Below are 13870 nucleotides of genomic sequence, written 5' to 3' on the forward strand. Positions count from 1 at the left end.
CCAATGGGAGGGAGTTAAAGGCTGGCAGAGTTCTGTCGTCCATTAGGGGACTGGTGGAGTGGCAGTGAACTTGCGGCTATTGGGTATTTAAAAAAGAAAGTCTAGTTACGTGACTCCTTAGAGTGCTTAAAAACTAAGATTCTATGGTTCTCCATTATAAAATTATGTTTCCTCATCAACAAATATTTTTAAAGTTTTTTAAAAAAGATTTTAATTTATTTTTAGAGAGGGAAAAGGAAGGAGGAAGAGAGGGATAAACATCAATGTGCGAGAGAAACATCGACTGGTTGTCTCTCACATGCCCCCAACCAAGGACCCAGCCCACAACACAGGCACGTGCCCTGACTGGGAATCAAACCGGCGATCTTTCAGTCTGTGCGATGATGCCCGACCCTCTGAGCCAGGCTGATCAGGGCTCATTCCACAAACATTCACTGAGCATCTACTGTGCAAACAAGGAACTATCACAGGCGTTGTGGGAAAATAAACATGAGCAAGAGGGCTCCTACTGTAAGGGATTACAGACCAGAGGGAGGACAAGACGAGAACATAATCTCTGACTCGAAGGAAAGGGGCTTTAAGAGATGTGCAGGTGAGCACGATGGGAACCTGGAGGAGACTGATGGCCCGTGGCTGAGAGAGACAGAGAGGAGGAAGAGATGGCACTGGGGGAAGAAGGTCTGGAAGGACCTGGAAACGCAGACACTGTAGTGGCAGGAAATAAGTACTCTGAACCTATATCAAGATCTAGTCAAGAGCTCTTTATAAATTTTAAATTCTTTATAGAGGAATTCAATACAAGAAGAATAAAACTTAGCCAAGCAAAAGGTATGAATCAGTGGCAGAGCTGAGGGAAAAACTCGGCAATTTTAACTCCCAGGCTTCTCTCCAGGACGTCTAAGTTGCTTAGGAATAAGAACCCTGGGTTTCATTTCTCAGTTTATCTGACTCACTCAAGGTTCCACGCTGCGTCATGCAGCTCCTCTAAGACCTGCTGGGAACAGAGCTCCTAGACACCTTGGCCAGCGGAAGAGTTCCAGGTTCAGTACCACCAGGAGCTCGGTGTTGGCAGCACTGGCTGCATCGTGGTCAGGAAGCACCCAGGAAAGCTAGAGTGCTCAGCAGGTCTGCGAGAAGCCCCTCTCTTCTAGGCCTCAGTACTGTAGGGCAGAGATTTCCTACCCAGTGGGGAGAAGAAGTGAGGAGAAGGGCTCGGGAGACCAAGACATCCAGCTGGTTCCTAAGGGAGAGTGTAGGGGATGAGGCAGAACTTCAAGCCTTTAGGCAGGATGCCCTGGCCTCCTCTCCCCCATTATCATTTCCTGCAGCCACTCCCCTCCAGCTTTCAACTGGCAGGATTTCTCCAAAGGAGGCCGCAGCAGCAGAGCTTAAACAGCTTTTGCAGGAGAAAGCTTTAATATGAACTATGATGTTTTCATTGGCCAGGGATGCTAATAAATGCCGTGGATACTTGAGACCTAAAAAATATGGCCTGAATTTTTTTTCAGGGCTAGAGAGAAAAAAATTTCAAGAGCACATGCATTAGCAAGGGTCAGCTAACTGTGCCCTTCATTTAGAAGGGGGTTCCTGTCCGCTTGTCTGTCTGACTCCTCTGTGTGAGTCTTCTGTTCCCTGGACTATATGGTGATCCAGGCAGACTGGAGGGAGTAGGGCTTTGATGTCAGACAGTTGTGGGTTCGATTGCCAGTGCCGCCTCCTCCAGTGATCAGACCTTGGACAGATCACTTATATCCTGTGACATCTCCCTCTTTCTCAAATAACATTATGGGTGTAAAATACCGAGCACGACTCCCAGCACCTAGTACTGCTCTACAAATCTTAGTTTTGCTCATCTTCCTCCTCTGCCTGTACAGATATGAGAACGGTTGTGTCCACACATCTGAAGAATGACATACTCTGCTGGAAAAGACAGGTACAAGGACACAGCATTCCACACACAATTACACCAATATCAGACATGCACAATACACGTTTATACTGTGTGTGAGAATTATGCTAGGGTTTTTGGTGTCATGGAAATCACACATGAAAGCTAAAGTTTTAAGGGGTTTCTACTTGATTCAGGCAAGTTTCTTCCTTATGCTCTCGGAGGGGTGAGAGGAGGGCGTTGCTGCTTTTGGGCAGGTCTGTTTCAGACGCAATCTCAGAACTACGACAAATGGTTCGGGACAATAAAGAGGGGAGGTTTCCCTCAGTGGCTAGGGCGGGTGTGGGGAAAGGTGGTGAGGTGATTTCAGACTGCAGGGCAAAAGGCCTTGAAATCAGCAAGTGAGGCCTGGGTTTTTCTTCCAAGTAGACAGGCAGTGTGTGGACATCAGAACCTGGGTTTGCGTCACGGCTTTGTTCTCTGCTACCTGGATGCCCTTAGGGTTAGGCTCAGAAGCCAAGTTCCAGCTTTATCCCAAGTGGCACAGCGACCAGAGCAACGCCTGGCTGAGCCCCGGAGCTGCCCTCACAACCAGAGTGCACTGGGCAGCCCCCGCATCAGTAGAGGCTCCTGAGAGAGGCCAGGCTCCTCTCTCTGGGAGGAGACGTCTGCCCCCCAACACAAGAACCTCAGCGACAAATCCATCCCCGAATTAGAGGAGTTAAATTCCTGTGGAAGATCTAGAGCCCTTCAGGCTCACAACACGAAAATTTGTAAAATCACGTAATTCCCATGGCTTTTGTCTACATGAGAGCTGAGCTGACCCACTAGAAATCACTGCTCCGTGGAACTAACCACAGACATTCTCAGCAAAAGCTCTGTAAGGGAAACTAAAAATTAGAACAAGAGAAGTTAGAGCTTCATGAAATTTTAAAGTCAAAAAGCAAATCAGTGTTCCTAAGGAAGTAATTATTTAAAGATCAAGACAACATGTGGTTTTGAGAGAGAAAAGCACATGACGGAAATAGCCTATCTTTTCTAAAATATGGTAATGCCAACAGTTAAAATCTGGTAAGAATTCCCTTTAAGAGAATGAAGCGTGAATTACAGGTATGATTTTTTTTTGCACTATAAATAAAATTTGGCACATGAGCCTTTGCTTTTTCTGCATTTTCATCTTAGCTACAAGAGAACTTAGAAAACGACTTCTCGGTATAAAACAGCGCCCCTGAGAGACCTGCGCGCCGGCACCAGTTCACAACTGACGGCCTGTCACAGGGTCAGCACGGGAGCCGAGAGTAAGAGTTCAGAAACTTTTCCTGAAATCTGACAGTAACCTTCATGTGCAAACATAATGACCAAGTAGTTGATCTTGTTTTTCTTTTTTTATTTCATTTTCCAGTGTTTTTATTTTATTTTACAAAGTACTGGCTGTATCTAGGGAGCACCGGTATAAGCCTCCCTTTGGAAGATGAAGGCTAGCATGTTACAAAGAAGCTTCTGCTAGAAGAAGTCATAAATAACCTATGTTTGAGAACAGTTCAAAATTCTTGTGAGTGTATTAACCGTGCTGAGAGGGGCGAGGAGGAAATAGTCCATAAAATGCATTCAAGATACTCAGCAGAAAAAGAAGAACGGGAGGAGTGATTACCCAGGAGGGGCAGTTTGCAGGCTGTGGGGGCGCGTGGCCGTACTTACTGGCAGACTCGATGAACTTAGGGTAGGCGTCGTAGGTGATGAGTGGAATCGGTAAGTCCCTGAAGTAGAGTTTCAGTGCGCCGGTGATGATGTTGATGTCCTCATACACGTTCACCGAGATGTCTGCTTTCTCACCATCTTTGAAGCATGGTAAGAGAAAGAAAAGTAAATATTTGGATCCACGGCACTGTTTTCATAAATGACATATTTCTGTATACAGTTTTAATTCCGTTCTTAGCATCAAATTCACTATGCTAAGCGGTACACGTGATTGCTTTTCTGCGAAAAGCAAAATCTACACTTTTGAATTTTCTATTCTGAAGTTATCTTTCCATGTTAATAATGGAGGGGAAAATCAGGAGAGGACTGGGGTCAACAGAAATATTTTTAAATCTCAAGCTTCTTGAGAATTCCTAGGGGAATAAAGTGGCACTGCTTTTTCCCTTTTTAAAATAAACTCAGAATGTGACAAACGACAACAGAGTCCCTCTCAACTCACAAAAGACCCCCAGCCAAAGCCTTATTCTCTGTGCTTTTTTCCTGCCCCGGGCTCCCACACAGAACACCTGGGTCTGCCTGAGTCCTGGGATGGAGGGGGTGGTAAGCAATAAAAGAGGAAAATAAGACAAAACAAAAAGCAAAACAAAACAAATCCTTTGAGTGTTGAAATAAGGAGAAGAGAAGGGACAGCAAAACAGAGAAACACTGCAGAGGTGCGGGGCCCTGAGACGCCCAGCAAAGCCCACCTTCCCGCAGCGCGGCCTCGTCCCAGTGCCAGCCCCTGCCCCTGCGCAGTTAGAGCTTCACTGGGTTAAAGCACCTGAACGGCAGTCTACTGAAGATTCAGTGAGTGTCTACTCTAAGCTAGATTTCTTTTGTTCCACTTGGTTTATGAAAGATTTCTGTGGATTAAACAGCAGCCTCTTCACCACACACCTATGACAATGGCTAAAATCCAGAACACTGATAACGCCAACGGCTGCAAAGGACGTGGAGTAACAGGAACTCTCGTTTGTTCCCTGCTGCCAAGGGTGCAAAGCAGACCAGCCACTTTGGGAGACCGGCGGTGTCTCACGAAGCTGCACGTACTCTTGCTATAAAATCCAGCCACGGTGCTCCCAGCTGCTTACTCAAAGGAGCTGAAATTTATATCCCCTCAAAAACCTGACATAAGGCTTATGTGGCTTTATTAATAAGTGTCAAAAAACTGGAAGCCACCAAGATGTCTTTCAGTAGGTGAATAAACCGAGGTCCATTCAGACAATGGAATTTTATTCAGCTATAAAATGAAATGAGCTATCAAGCCAAAAAAGACGCAGAAGAACTTTACATACAGGAAAGAAGAAAGAAGTGAGTCTGGAAAGGCTCTGCCATTCCAACTACAGGGCGTGCTGGGAAAGCACAGGACAGTGGTGAGAAGGGCGGTGGGGGCAGCGGCAGAGCAGGGAGTTCTAAGGTCGGGAAAGCTCTGCATGATACTGTAACCACAGATACATGACTCTACACGTCTGCCAAAACCCACAGACCTGTACAACTGAAAAAGAGAAACCCTAATGTAAACTACTGACTCTAGTTAGCAATAATGTATCAATACTGGTTCATAAACTAGAACAAACGTATTATAGTGATACAAGATATCAAGAGGGGAAGCTGTGGGCCCGAGCACGAGGGGAGGGGAAACCTCAGCACTTTCTGCTCAATTTTTGGGTAAATCCTGAAACAACTCTAGAGGCTTTTTTTTTTTTTTTTTTTAAGCAGCCTCTTCTAAAATGCAAATACCTTGGCCTATCAGCCACTCATATTCGAATGTGAATCAGATCAGCAGTGCCCATCTTTCATACTTGGGTCGAAGCCATACGCTGTGACAGTAGAAATTAGGTGAGTGTTTTCTAGAAGGAACTGGCAATGCAGACTGCTTCGTTAGGGACCCTGGGGATCAGGGAGGTGCTGGGGGCCTAAGGAACTACAGAAGGGGATGCATGGGCAGAAGGAAGACAGAAAAATGATGAAGGCAAACATCAGCTCTGTCAAATTTTTTACTTAGAAAAAACTTTTCTTCTGTGTTTTTCTGAGAATCCAGACTTCAAATATCCTCTCTCATTATTGGCTAAAGTATAATTTTTTTGTTCGGAAAGTAAAGACACAATTCTTAAGAGTTCAGCTACATGATAGTGTTAAAATCTGGAGGCTGGTCTGGGAATCTTCTACCATTCAGATAATTCCTTCTATGGCAAAATGCTGTGCTCATCACCCCTCAGTCCCTCTCCCTCACGTACTCCTCTCTAAGACAGCACCTGGGGGCGCCTCCGCGAGGCCCACCTCAGGCCTCTGCACAGACTCCGCTGCTGTCAGGGCCTCCTCGGGTCCTGTTTCTTTGCTGCCCAACCAACATACAGGCAGCACCTATTCATCCTTTGAACGTCGGCATAAATATTTTTGTTGGGAAAGCCTCTTCTGATTTCCAGCACCCCTGCCCTCAACCCTACCAGACTGGGTTAAGTTCCCCAGTCTTAGTATTTTCCTGCATGGCATTTATCACAATACAGTCAGTACCGCTGGGTGTGAACTATTGGACGTGAGCCCCCAATGAGTGCGAGGACCAAGCGTACGTGGTCAGCTGCTGTACCTAAAGTAAAGAACCTGGTGCCTGGCACGCAGCAGCTGTTACAGAAACGTTTTTGAGTTAATGAATCAATGAAAATAGATTTTGGAAAGCTAGAAGCCTAAAATATCAACACTCTGGGACTTACTAGGTATATTATTCTTAAATGGGTTCCTTTAAAACCTGCTTTTTGAAAAGAATCTATATCTTCTCTTACATTTATTATAAATTAAAATAAATGCATTCTGTAAGCTGGTTTCTAGAGACTGCATTCCAAGCAGGGCTCTAAAGCAGCAGCACGGCCTTAAATGTCCTCTGCCCCCAACTGCTTTGTTACCTGCGGCCGTTGGCTTCATCCAGCCTGCGGCTCTCCTGGGAAAGCTCAGGGTTTGTACTGGCTCTGACCTTCCCACCACCTCTCACTGTGCTGGTCACATAAACGTTTGCTGTTCCACCCGAAGACAAAGTGTGACAGGCCTGCAATGGCGGGTGCTGACCTGGGAGTAGCTGGTGTTCCTTTCAGTGAGTATCTCCTAAGTGAGGGGAGACTCTCCAAACTCTGCCCTTTTACTCTGATGCTAGAATTGAATGAGTTCCTTCTAGCATCCTATGGATCCTGCCTTTGTTCCCGGTGGATCTCATTATTTCAGGGTTATTAAGCCTCCCAGAAGTGACCACCTGGCCCCGAGGGTGTGGCTGTGTGGAGCCAAGGTGAGCTCTTCAAGATTCTTCAAATCTGTTATTAGTGCTTTCAGGGCACAAAAAGATTGTCTTGTATTTTTAATGAGAGGAAACTGCACTTATTTTTTTTCTGGGCCCCAGGGAAACATTCAGTTTCTTTGCCAGTGTGAGTTATTTTTGAGAATCCTTGCCAGTGGCTGCGAATGGACATGCTCAGTTGCTACCTTCTAGAGAAGAAAAATGGCTCTTTGGTCTTCAATTAAGCATTTAGAGTTATTTAAAAAATTTGTTTAAATTTAAAATCCTCACATGAGGACATGTTTTCTTTGCTTTTTTTAGAGAGAGAGGAAGGGAGAGAGAAAAACATCAATGCAAGAGAGAAGCATCGACCAGTTGCCTCCCGCACGAGCTCAGATCTGAGATCAAACCCACAACCCAGGCATGTGCCCTGACCTGGAATCAAACCTGCGACCTTTGGTTACGGGATGACGCTCCAACCAACTGAGCCACACTGGCCAGGGCTGATTTAGGGTTATTCTTTATACTTATTTGGATTTAACATACTATTACTTCCCTTCATTTTCCTTGATTTTATTAAATACTTGGGTTGGCCTAGATTTCCTCATATTAGGTTGGTAATAATACTTATTTCTGTCTTCTGTCTCTGTTGGCTGTAAGAGCTTTGTGATGGGAGAGGAATATATACTTGCAAAGGAAAGAGGCTCTTTAAAATGTCACCAGTCTCCATCTGTTCCACTTCCTTATTCAAGGTTACAGGTCTCTTTGGTACCACCTTACTCTAGTACTTAAGGACAAACTGGACAACTGTGGGAACAAATCTAAATTTAAATGTTAGAGACAATAGGCCCCACTGAGCTCTTCTTTGGCTGGGCCCCTCCTCCCACAGGGGGACGGGTCCTCAGCCAGAAGAAGGTCCTTGGCTCCTCTCAGCTTCTTGTCCTGACACAAGAGTCAGGACTGGGGTCTCCACTGAGTCAAAGGTGAGGAGGAAGCATGGAACGCAGGCAGTTAGAGGGGCCACTCCAACGTGGGAAATCGGAGCTCTGCAAAGGCTTAGGCCCCACCACTCCCATTTCTCCATGCTTTTCTTGGAAAATTTAATTGCTTTGCATATATTTGCATGAACACAGACTGCCTTGGATATTCAAATATTGGTAATATAGTAAAATTATATGCTTCTTTCTCACCTTGAAATGTAACGGTTTAATACTTACAATCGATAAAAATAATTTTTAAAAGTCGTAAGCTAAGTCTTTTTATTTGGTATCACAAGCACCAATGGTCTAGGAAAGTGATGCACGGAGTAACACGCGATACTGTGCCTTTTTGGCAGAGAGTATCATTGCCCGAAGTTAGCGAACATGCCGGAGAACACACCTCTGTCAAAAGCCATCTTGACATCTTCAATTAGGTCACTAAAGCCTGACACTCGGTACAGGCCTTCAGAATTCAGACCTGCAAAAATAAAGCAAGGGTGCTAATTAGTCTCTTTGGAATCATGCTTTTTCTTTAAATTTTAACTTCTTGCCACACTTTAAGCTGGGGGAGTAATGTGTCAGAAAGAATGATAAAATATACATGTTTAGAAATCTCTTCACACTTTCCTCCTAAAATAAACCCATTTCACTCACCGCTTTTTGACTCCGACCTACTGTCACCTGGATATTTGTGAGCTGGCTCATCACTTTGTCTAATTAGATCAAATATGTTAAGTCTTAAGGGAAATAATTCATTACCTCAATGACACCATAGTTCTTTTACATAACAGAAGACTCAGATAAACTGTATTAATAGGCCTGTAGCAATTTTTCCCAAGTGGGAAAGAAAAATTAGAGTGCAGCGCTGGTGTCTGGCCCAGGGCAGTTTTAATAGAACGTGGTACCTTTGCATCTTGGACCCAAGAAAAATATATAAAAAACTGAAAAGTGAATGGTATATACATGCCGACTTTTAACTCAAGCTGTTTAACTCCTTGCTAAATTAACTCATTTCAGATCATCTGCCATCTGAAATCATCCCCCATAACTGTCAGAAGACAACTGGTTTGTGCAACGAGGCACCACAGCATCGGGACTGGCCCTGGTGGTGAATCCCAATGGCCCTTAGTCGCCCGGGAGTGCCTCACCTCTAGATTCAATTTCCCGGATGCACATGTCCACCACCATCGGCCGCTTAGTGATGTGGGCTTTCACGAGTGTTGTCAGGTCACAACTATACACCTTCTTGACATGTTTCAAGTCTGGCTTACAGTCATTCGGGACCATCTTGGAACACTGCTTATGAACATTCAAACCACAATCTAAAAAAGAATGGAGACAGAAAAAAGTCATTATTGTTTTAGAGTACTGAGCATTCCAGACTGTTTATTTTAGCAAAGGTACTCCTGCTTGCATTAGGTTTAAGAAGGACTAGCTCCCAGCGGCTCCTGTTCTTCCCATCACTTCTCTTGCAAAATCTTTTGGGTTTTAAGTCAGAAGACCAAACTTCTAACTCAGGTTTCACCATTTGCTTGCTGTATAACCTCAGGAGAATTCCAACCAAACCAGAACAAACCAAATTCATAAATGTTTAATTAAATGTCTACAAAATGTAATATTATGCCAATTAGCCCACTAAAATTTTATCCATTTAAAGTTACAGAAAAATATACACAATGTGGGATATAACTGCATTTTAACACATTTGTATGAGGAGGAACTAGACCTCCAAAGAGTATCCTGGGGCCCTCTTAAAATGGGGCTGCTCATACTTGTATTTATTCACAATCCTTTATATATAAAATACATAACTGATTAGTAGCTAAAAACAACTATGGTTATTTTTCGTTACTGCTATTATCACCAGCTTACTAACACCAAACACTATTCTAAGTGCTTTACAATTGTTATTTCATTTAAACCCACAAAACTCTATGAAATGGGTACTATTACTCTTCTCATTTTATAAACCTTATAAAACCACGCACATAGTTGTTAAGAAATGTACCCAAGGTCGTGCGTTTAGTCTGTGGGGAGCTGAGACTCAAGCCTACGGATGATTCTGGAGTCCATGGTTATAACACCTACCCCATAGTGCCGCCACGGACATTATTCCTTTGCTTTGTAATTTTACTGGGTTATAACTTCTGAGATGCTAGAACCTCAATATTTCTAGTTAGTATTTATTTTCAACAAGAGTAAGGAATAGAGAGGAACAGAAATATTTTCTTAATTTGGACTCAGGAGTGATAAATCACTGCTGAATAATTTAACTAAAATAAATGTCATCTCTATGTTTTTAAAAACAACATTTGTTTTCAGGTTCATGAAAACCTGATGCTGACCTCTTGTAGATCCGGCCCAGGCGGGGCATACGCAGTGTACGACCAGGCCTTAGTGACACCACTGGCCATCACGTGCAATCCCTCGACAACTGTCCGTGTCCTCGGACAGCTGCAGTGTTGCGTGCTGTCTCGGCAGAAAGGGGAGCACAACACTGACCTCACAGAATTGTTATGAGAATTAATGAACCATTGCGTTCGAGGTGCTCAGCACCTTACACAATGTTAGACAAATGCTGGTGATCATCCTCCTTACTACGACTTTCAGTGATGCTGCAATCCAGTTATATGTGGCAGTGAAGTGCTAACATGTAAGTGAATTGTAACTACTCATCAGGACGTTGTTATGCTGCCGAACAGCGCTCTGAGAAGCCTCTCCTGTGCAAGTCCCAGCGCTGTCACTCGGCATCGCCATAGCGGCTTGAGGTCAGGAGCTAAGCTGAACTCTGGGTTCATCCTGTTTGTCAGACCTGATTACCTATAGTCCTGAAGCACTTGGATGCCGGAGGCCATAGATGCTTCCTCACCTACGTTGGTCTTAATACGTTTCATTTGCATTAAGGCCTCTCCAAATAGGCACATTATTTTTCTCTGGCTGCTCTTACTGTATTTGGGGAGTTTTCAGCCACTAGTTTTTCAAGTACTTTTTCTGTCCCTCTTTATCCTCTCCTGGGACTCCAACAACACAAAAGTTAAATCTCCTATTATTGTCCCACAGGCCTCAGTTCACTTTTACAAATCTGTTCTCTCCCTCTTATTTGAATTAGGTAATTGCTATTTATCTACAAGTTCACTGATATCTTCCTGTCATCTACATTCTGCTACTGAGCGCATGCAGTGAGTTTGTTAATACATTTTCAGTTCTAAAATTTCCATTTAGTTCTTTTTTATATTTTTATTTCTTTTCTGATACATCCTGTTTTTATTTGTTTTAAGAATGTTCATAATTGCTCACTGGGGCGTTTTTGTGATAGCTGCTTTTCTTGTCTGGCAATTCCAGCCTCGGTGCCATCTCAAGATTGGTGTGTGTTGGTTGGTTGGTTGGTTGGTTGGTTGTTTTTCCAGCTGCGTTGAGATTTTCCTGGTTCATGGAATGAAGTGTAATCCTGAACTGTATTGTGGGTATTTTGAGGGTTACAGACTCTGGTTCCTATTGAAATCTTCCATTTTAGCCGGTAGGCAAACTTTAGATTTAGAGTACACATTGCAGCCTCCATCCTGGCTCACTTTTGCAGGCCATGGTTCGAATGTCAGCCTCCGGTTACAGAGCCCTTGTAATGTTTACGCAGTGTTGTTTTGCCTGCCCCATTTGCATGTCACCCAAACGGCAGGACTCTCCCCGACATGCTGGGGAGGACAGGGCCACCGCCTCCCAGTTACTGCAGGGCAGGGATGGAAGTCGGGTGTGCCCACCAAGGGGCACAGAAGATGTGCCACTGAGGATGAGTGGCACGGAAGACAGTCCTAGCTGTCTCATTAACGCAGGTGAGGGGTGAAGGCAGGGCCCTGCCCAGGCTTGGGCTGAGAGGGTCCTGCTGCTACTATAGAAGTGGGTGGGGATGAGAGTCAGGATCCCACCCACAGGCACCCAAGGGTGGGTGCCACTTTCCTCCTGCAATATGGTGATGGAAAACAGCTCCACTCAGACACACAGGAGAGAAATGCAGCCTTATTATTGCAGGGGGCTGGGAAACAGCGCCCTACCCACAGACAGCTGCTGCTTTTTCCCCAGCGTTCACCTGGAGAACGGTAGGGGTGGCTAAAAGATTTCTGTCCGGCTGAACTAAGCTTTTCCCAGGGCTTCGGCCAGGGAGGGCAGGCTTTCCTTGGGATTCTTTTTTTTTTTGTCTGTGCCTGTTGGCATTTAAGGGTTGTGAGTTTTTCTAATGCCTGGGCTGGAAAACACAGGAGGTTAAAAAAAATAAAAAGAAAATCCAAAACACCGTGAGGCAACTTGTGGCTGTGTTCCTTGAGTCCTGAGGTCCCTAGTCAGCCATCCTTCCTTTCTCCAGCGTTCAGAGTCTTCTGACAGTGGAGGTGTGTATTTTGTCCAGGGAATTTTGTTGTTGTTGTGAGGGAAAAAAAATGAAACCTATTTATTCATCTCATCCAGAAAGGGAAAAACTCTTACATAGTGTTTCCCAAGTATAAAAATCAGCAAAGCTCCCTAATCTAACAATAATGTTGATGTGCCTCCTACTTTTTAAGTGGGTACACGGAAATCACAGATCCAGCTGGAAAGGGGTGTCGGCAACCACTCATCCCAGGGCCATTTCGCAAAGACAGCAAAACAAAGCCGCTCTGCCAGAAAGCAGAGATTTAAACCCTGGCTTCCTGAGTCCGGGCCTGTGCTCCTCCCACTGAGGGATACACACCACGTTCACCAGTGGTGCGCCAAGGGCTCTGGGTTAGTTTTTAGGGTTGGAGGTGAACTTGCTATTCTCAACCTCTTATTCAGTAATGTGTATTGTACCCATTACTCGTTGCATATACTTCAGGTTAAAAGATACTGCCGTATTTTACTGGTGTGTGTGTGTATATATATATATAGATAGATACACACACACACACACACACATATAAGTATATAAATGAATGATTTGGCAAAGACTTTTAAAAAGCAGTGATAAAACCTACCCATTATATTCTTGTTTTGTCATATTCTTTCCCTTTGCGTAAACTCTAAATGGAAATCCAGTAGAAAGCAAAATAGTAAAATTTTGATGCATCCACATAATATCAAAACACCTGAGTGGCACTGATGGTCTGATGTTAATACTAGTGTTTTCCCTTTGAATATTGGAAGTTACCTCCCATTTTAAACATCCACAGGGTCCTAAGATTTCTGCCCAGGTGGGCTTTTCCCAGGGCTTTGGCCAGGAAGAGCAAGCCTTCCTTGGGATTAGTTTCCGCCATTGCTGTTGGCACTGGTGGGCTCTGGGCTTTTCTGGTGCCCACATAATTCTTCTCTAAGGCCCCAGTCATTTGCAGCTCAGTGAAAACTGGACAGAGTGATGAAAAAGCTTAGATTTAGGTAATTAAGGCAGAGGAAATATCAAAAAAACTGAAATATTAGTTTTTTTTAAACTGATATTCTTTCTTCCATTTGAATAAAATTAAACTATGGGACAATATGTTATACCCAATATTATAAATGTCAAAGGCCAAATTTTTGGCAGGATTTGATAAGAAGTTCTTCAGAAGACCAAGGATAGGGCAAAATCATTAAAATAAAGCATCTTTATGCCCTTAAGTTCACAGTGCAATATACCAGCTCTGAGCTTGCTCTGAAAATTGCTGCTTCAAGGACTAGCAGTATATCAGTATTTCAGTTTGCCGTTAAGACTTTATTTGGTTTTCATACTTATTTATTAAAGTCATATAACTCCTATACAGTTCCATTTCTCCCAGGGAAGATCTACACTGTAAATGAAAAAAAAGTCCATAAAAAATCCTTTCATTTGTTGCATCTCTTGGTTTGGTAGGTTATTTTTATGTTACAATTAAACTATATTTCCCTCTCCCAATTATTCAGTTAATAAGCACAGAGTAAACATATAAAAGGAAGAATAAAAAATTTAAATCATGTTTTATTCTGTCCTTTATTAATGAACTATTGGTATTATATAGACTGCTAACTTTAGGCTACTCAAATTTTCTT

The 13870-nt window shown here is 43.7% G+C and overlaps 1 protein-coding gene across 4 annotated transcripts in view; it reads right to left on the reverse strand.

The window, feature by feature from the left end:
• Positions 1–13870, reverse strand: part of CHN1 (chimerin 1) — a 156340-nt gene that overhangs the window by 4955 nt on the left and 137515 nt on the right. For all 4 annotated transcript variants that reach the window (XM_053918791.1, XM_053918793.2, XM_053918792.1 and 1 more), the window contains 3 exons: positions 9016–9189; positions 8268–8345; positions 3587–3724 (listed from right to left, as the gene is read on the reverse strand). In XM_053918791.1, the coding sequence (XP_053774766.1) occupies positions 3587–3724; positions 8268–8345; positions 9016–9189 (390 nt within the window). The remainder of the gene's footprint in view (positions 1–3586; positions 3725–8267; positions 8346–9015; positions 9190–13870) is intronic.

Source organism: Desmodus rotundus, chromosome 2 (assembly GCF_022682495.2).
Source record: "Desmodus rotundus isolate HL8 chromosome 2, HLdesRot8A.1, whole genome shotgun sequence".
Classification (NCBI taxonomy): domain Eukaryota; kingdom Metazoa; phylum Chordata; class Mammalia; order Chiroptera; family Phyllostomidae; genus Desmodus; species Desmodus rotundus.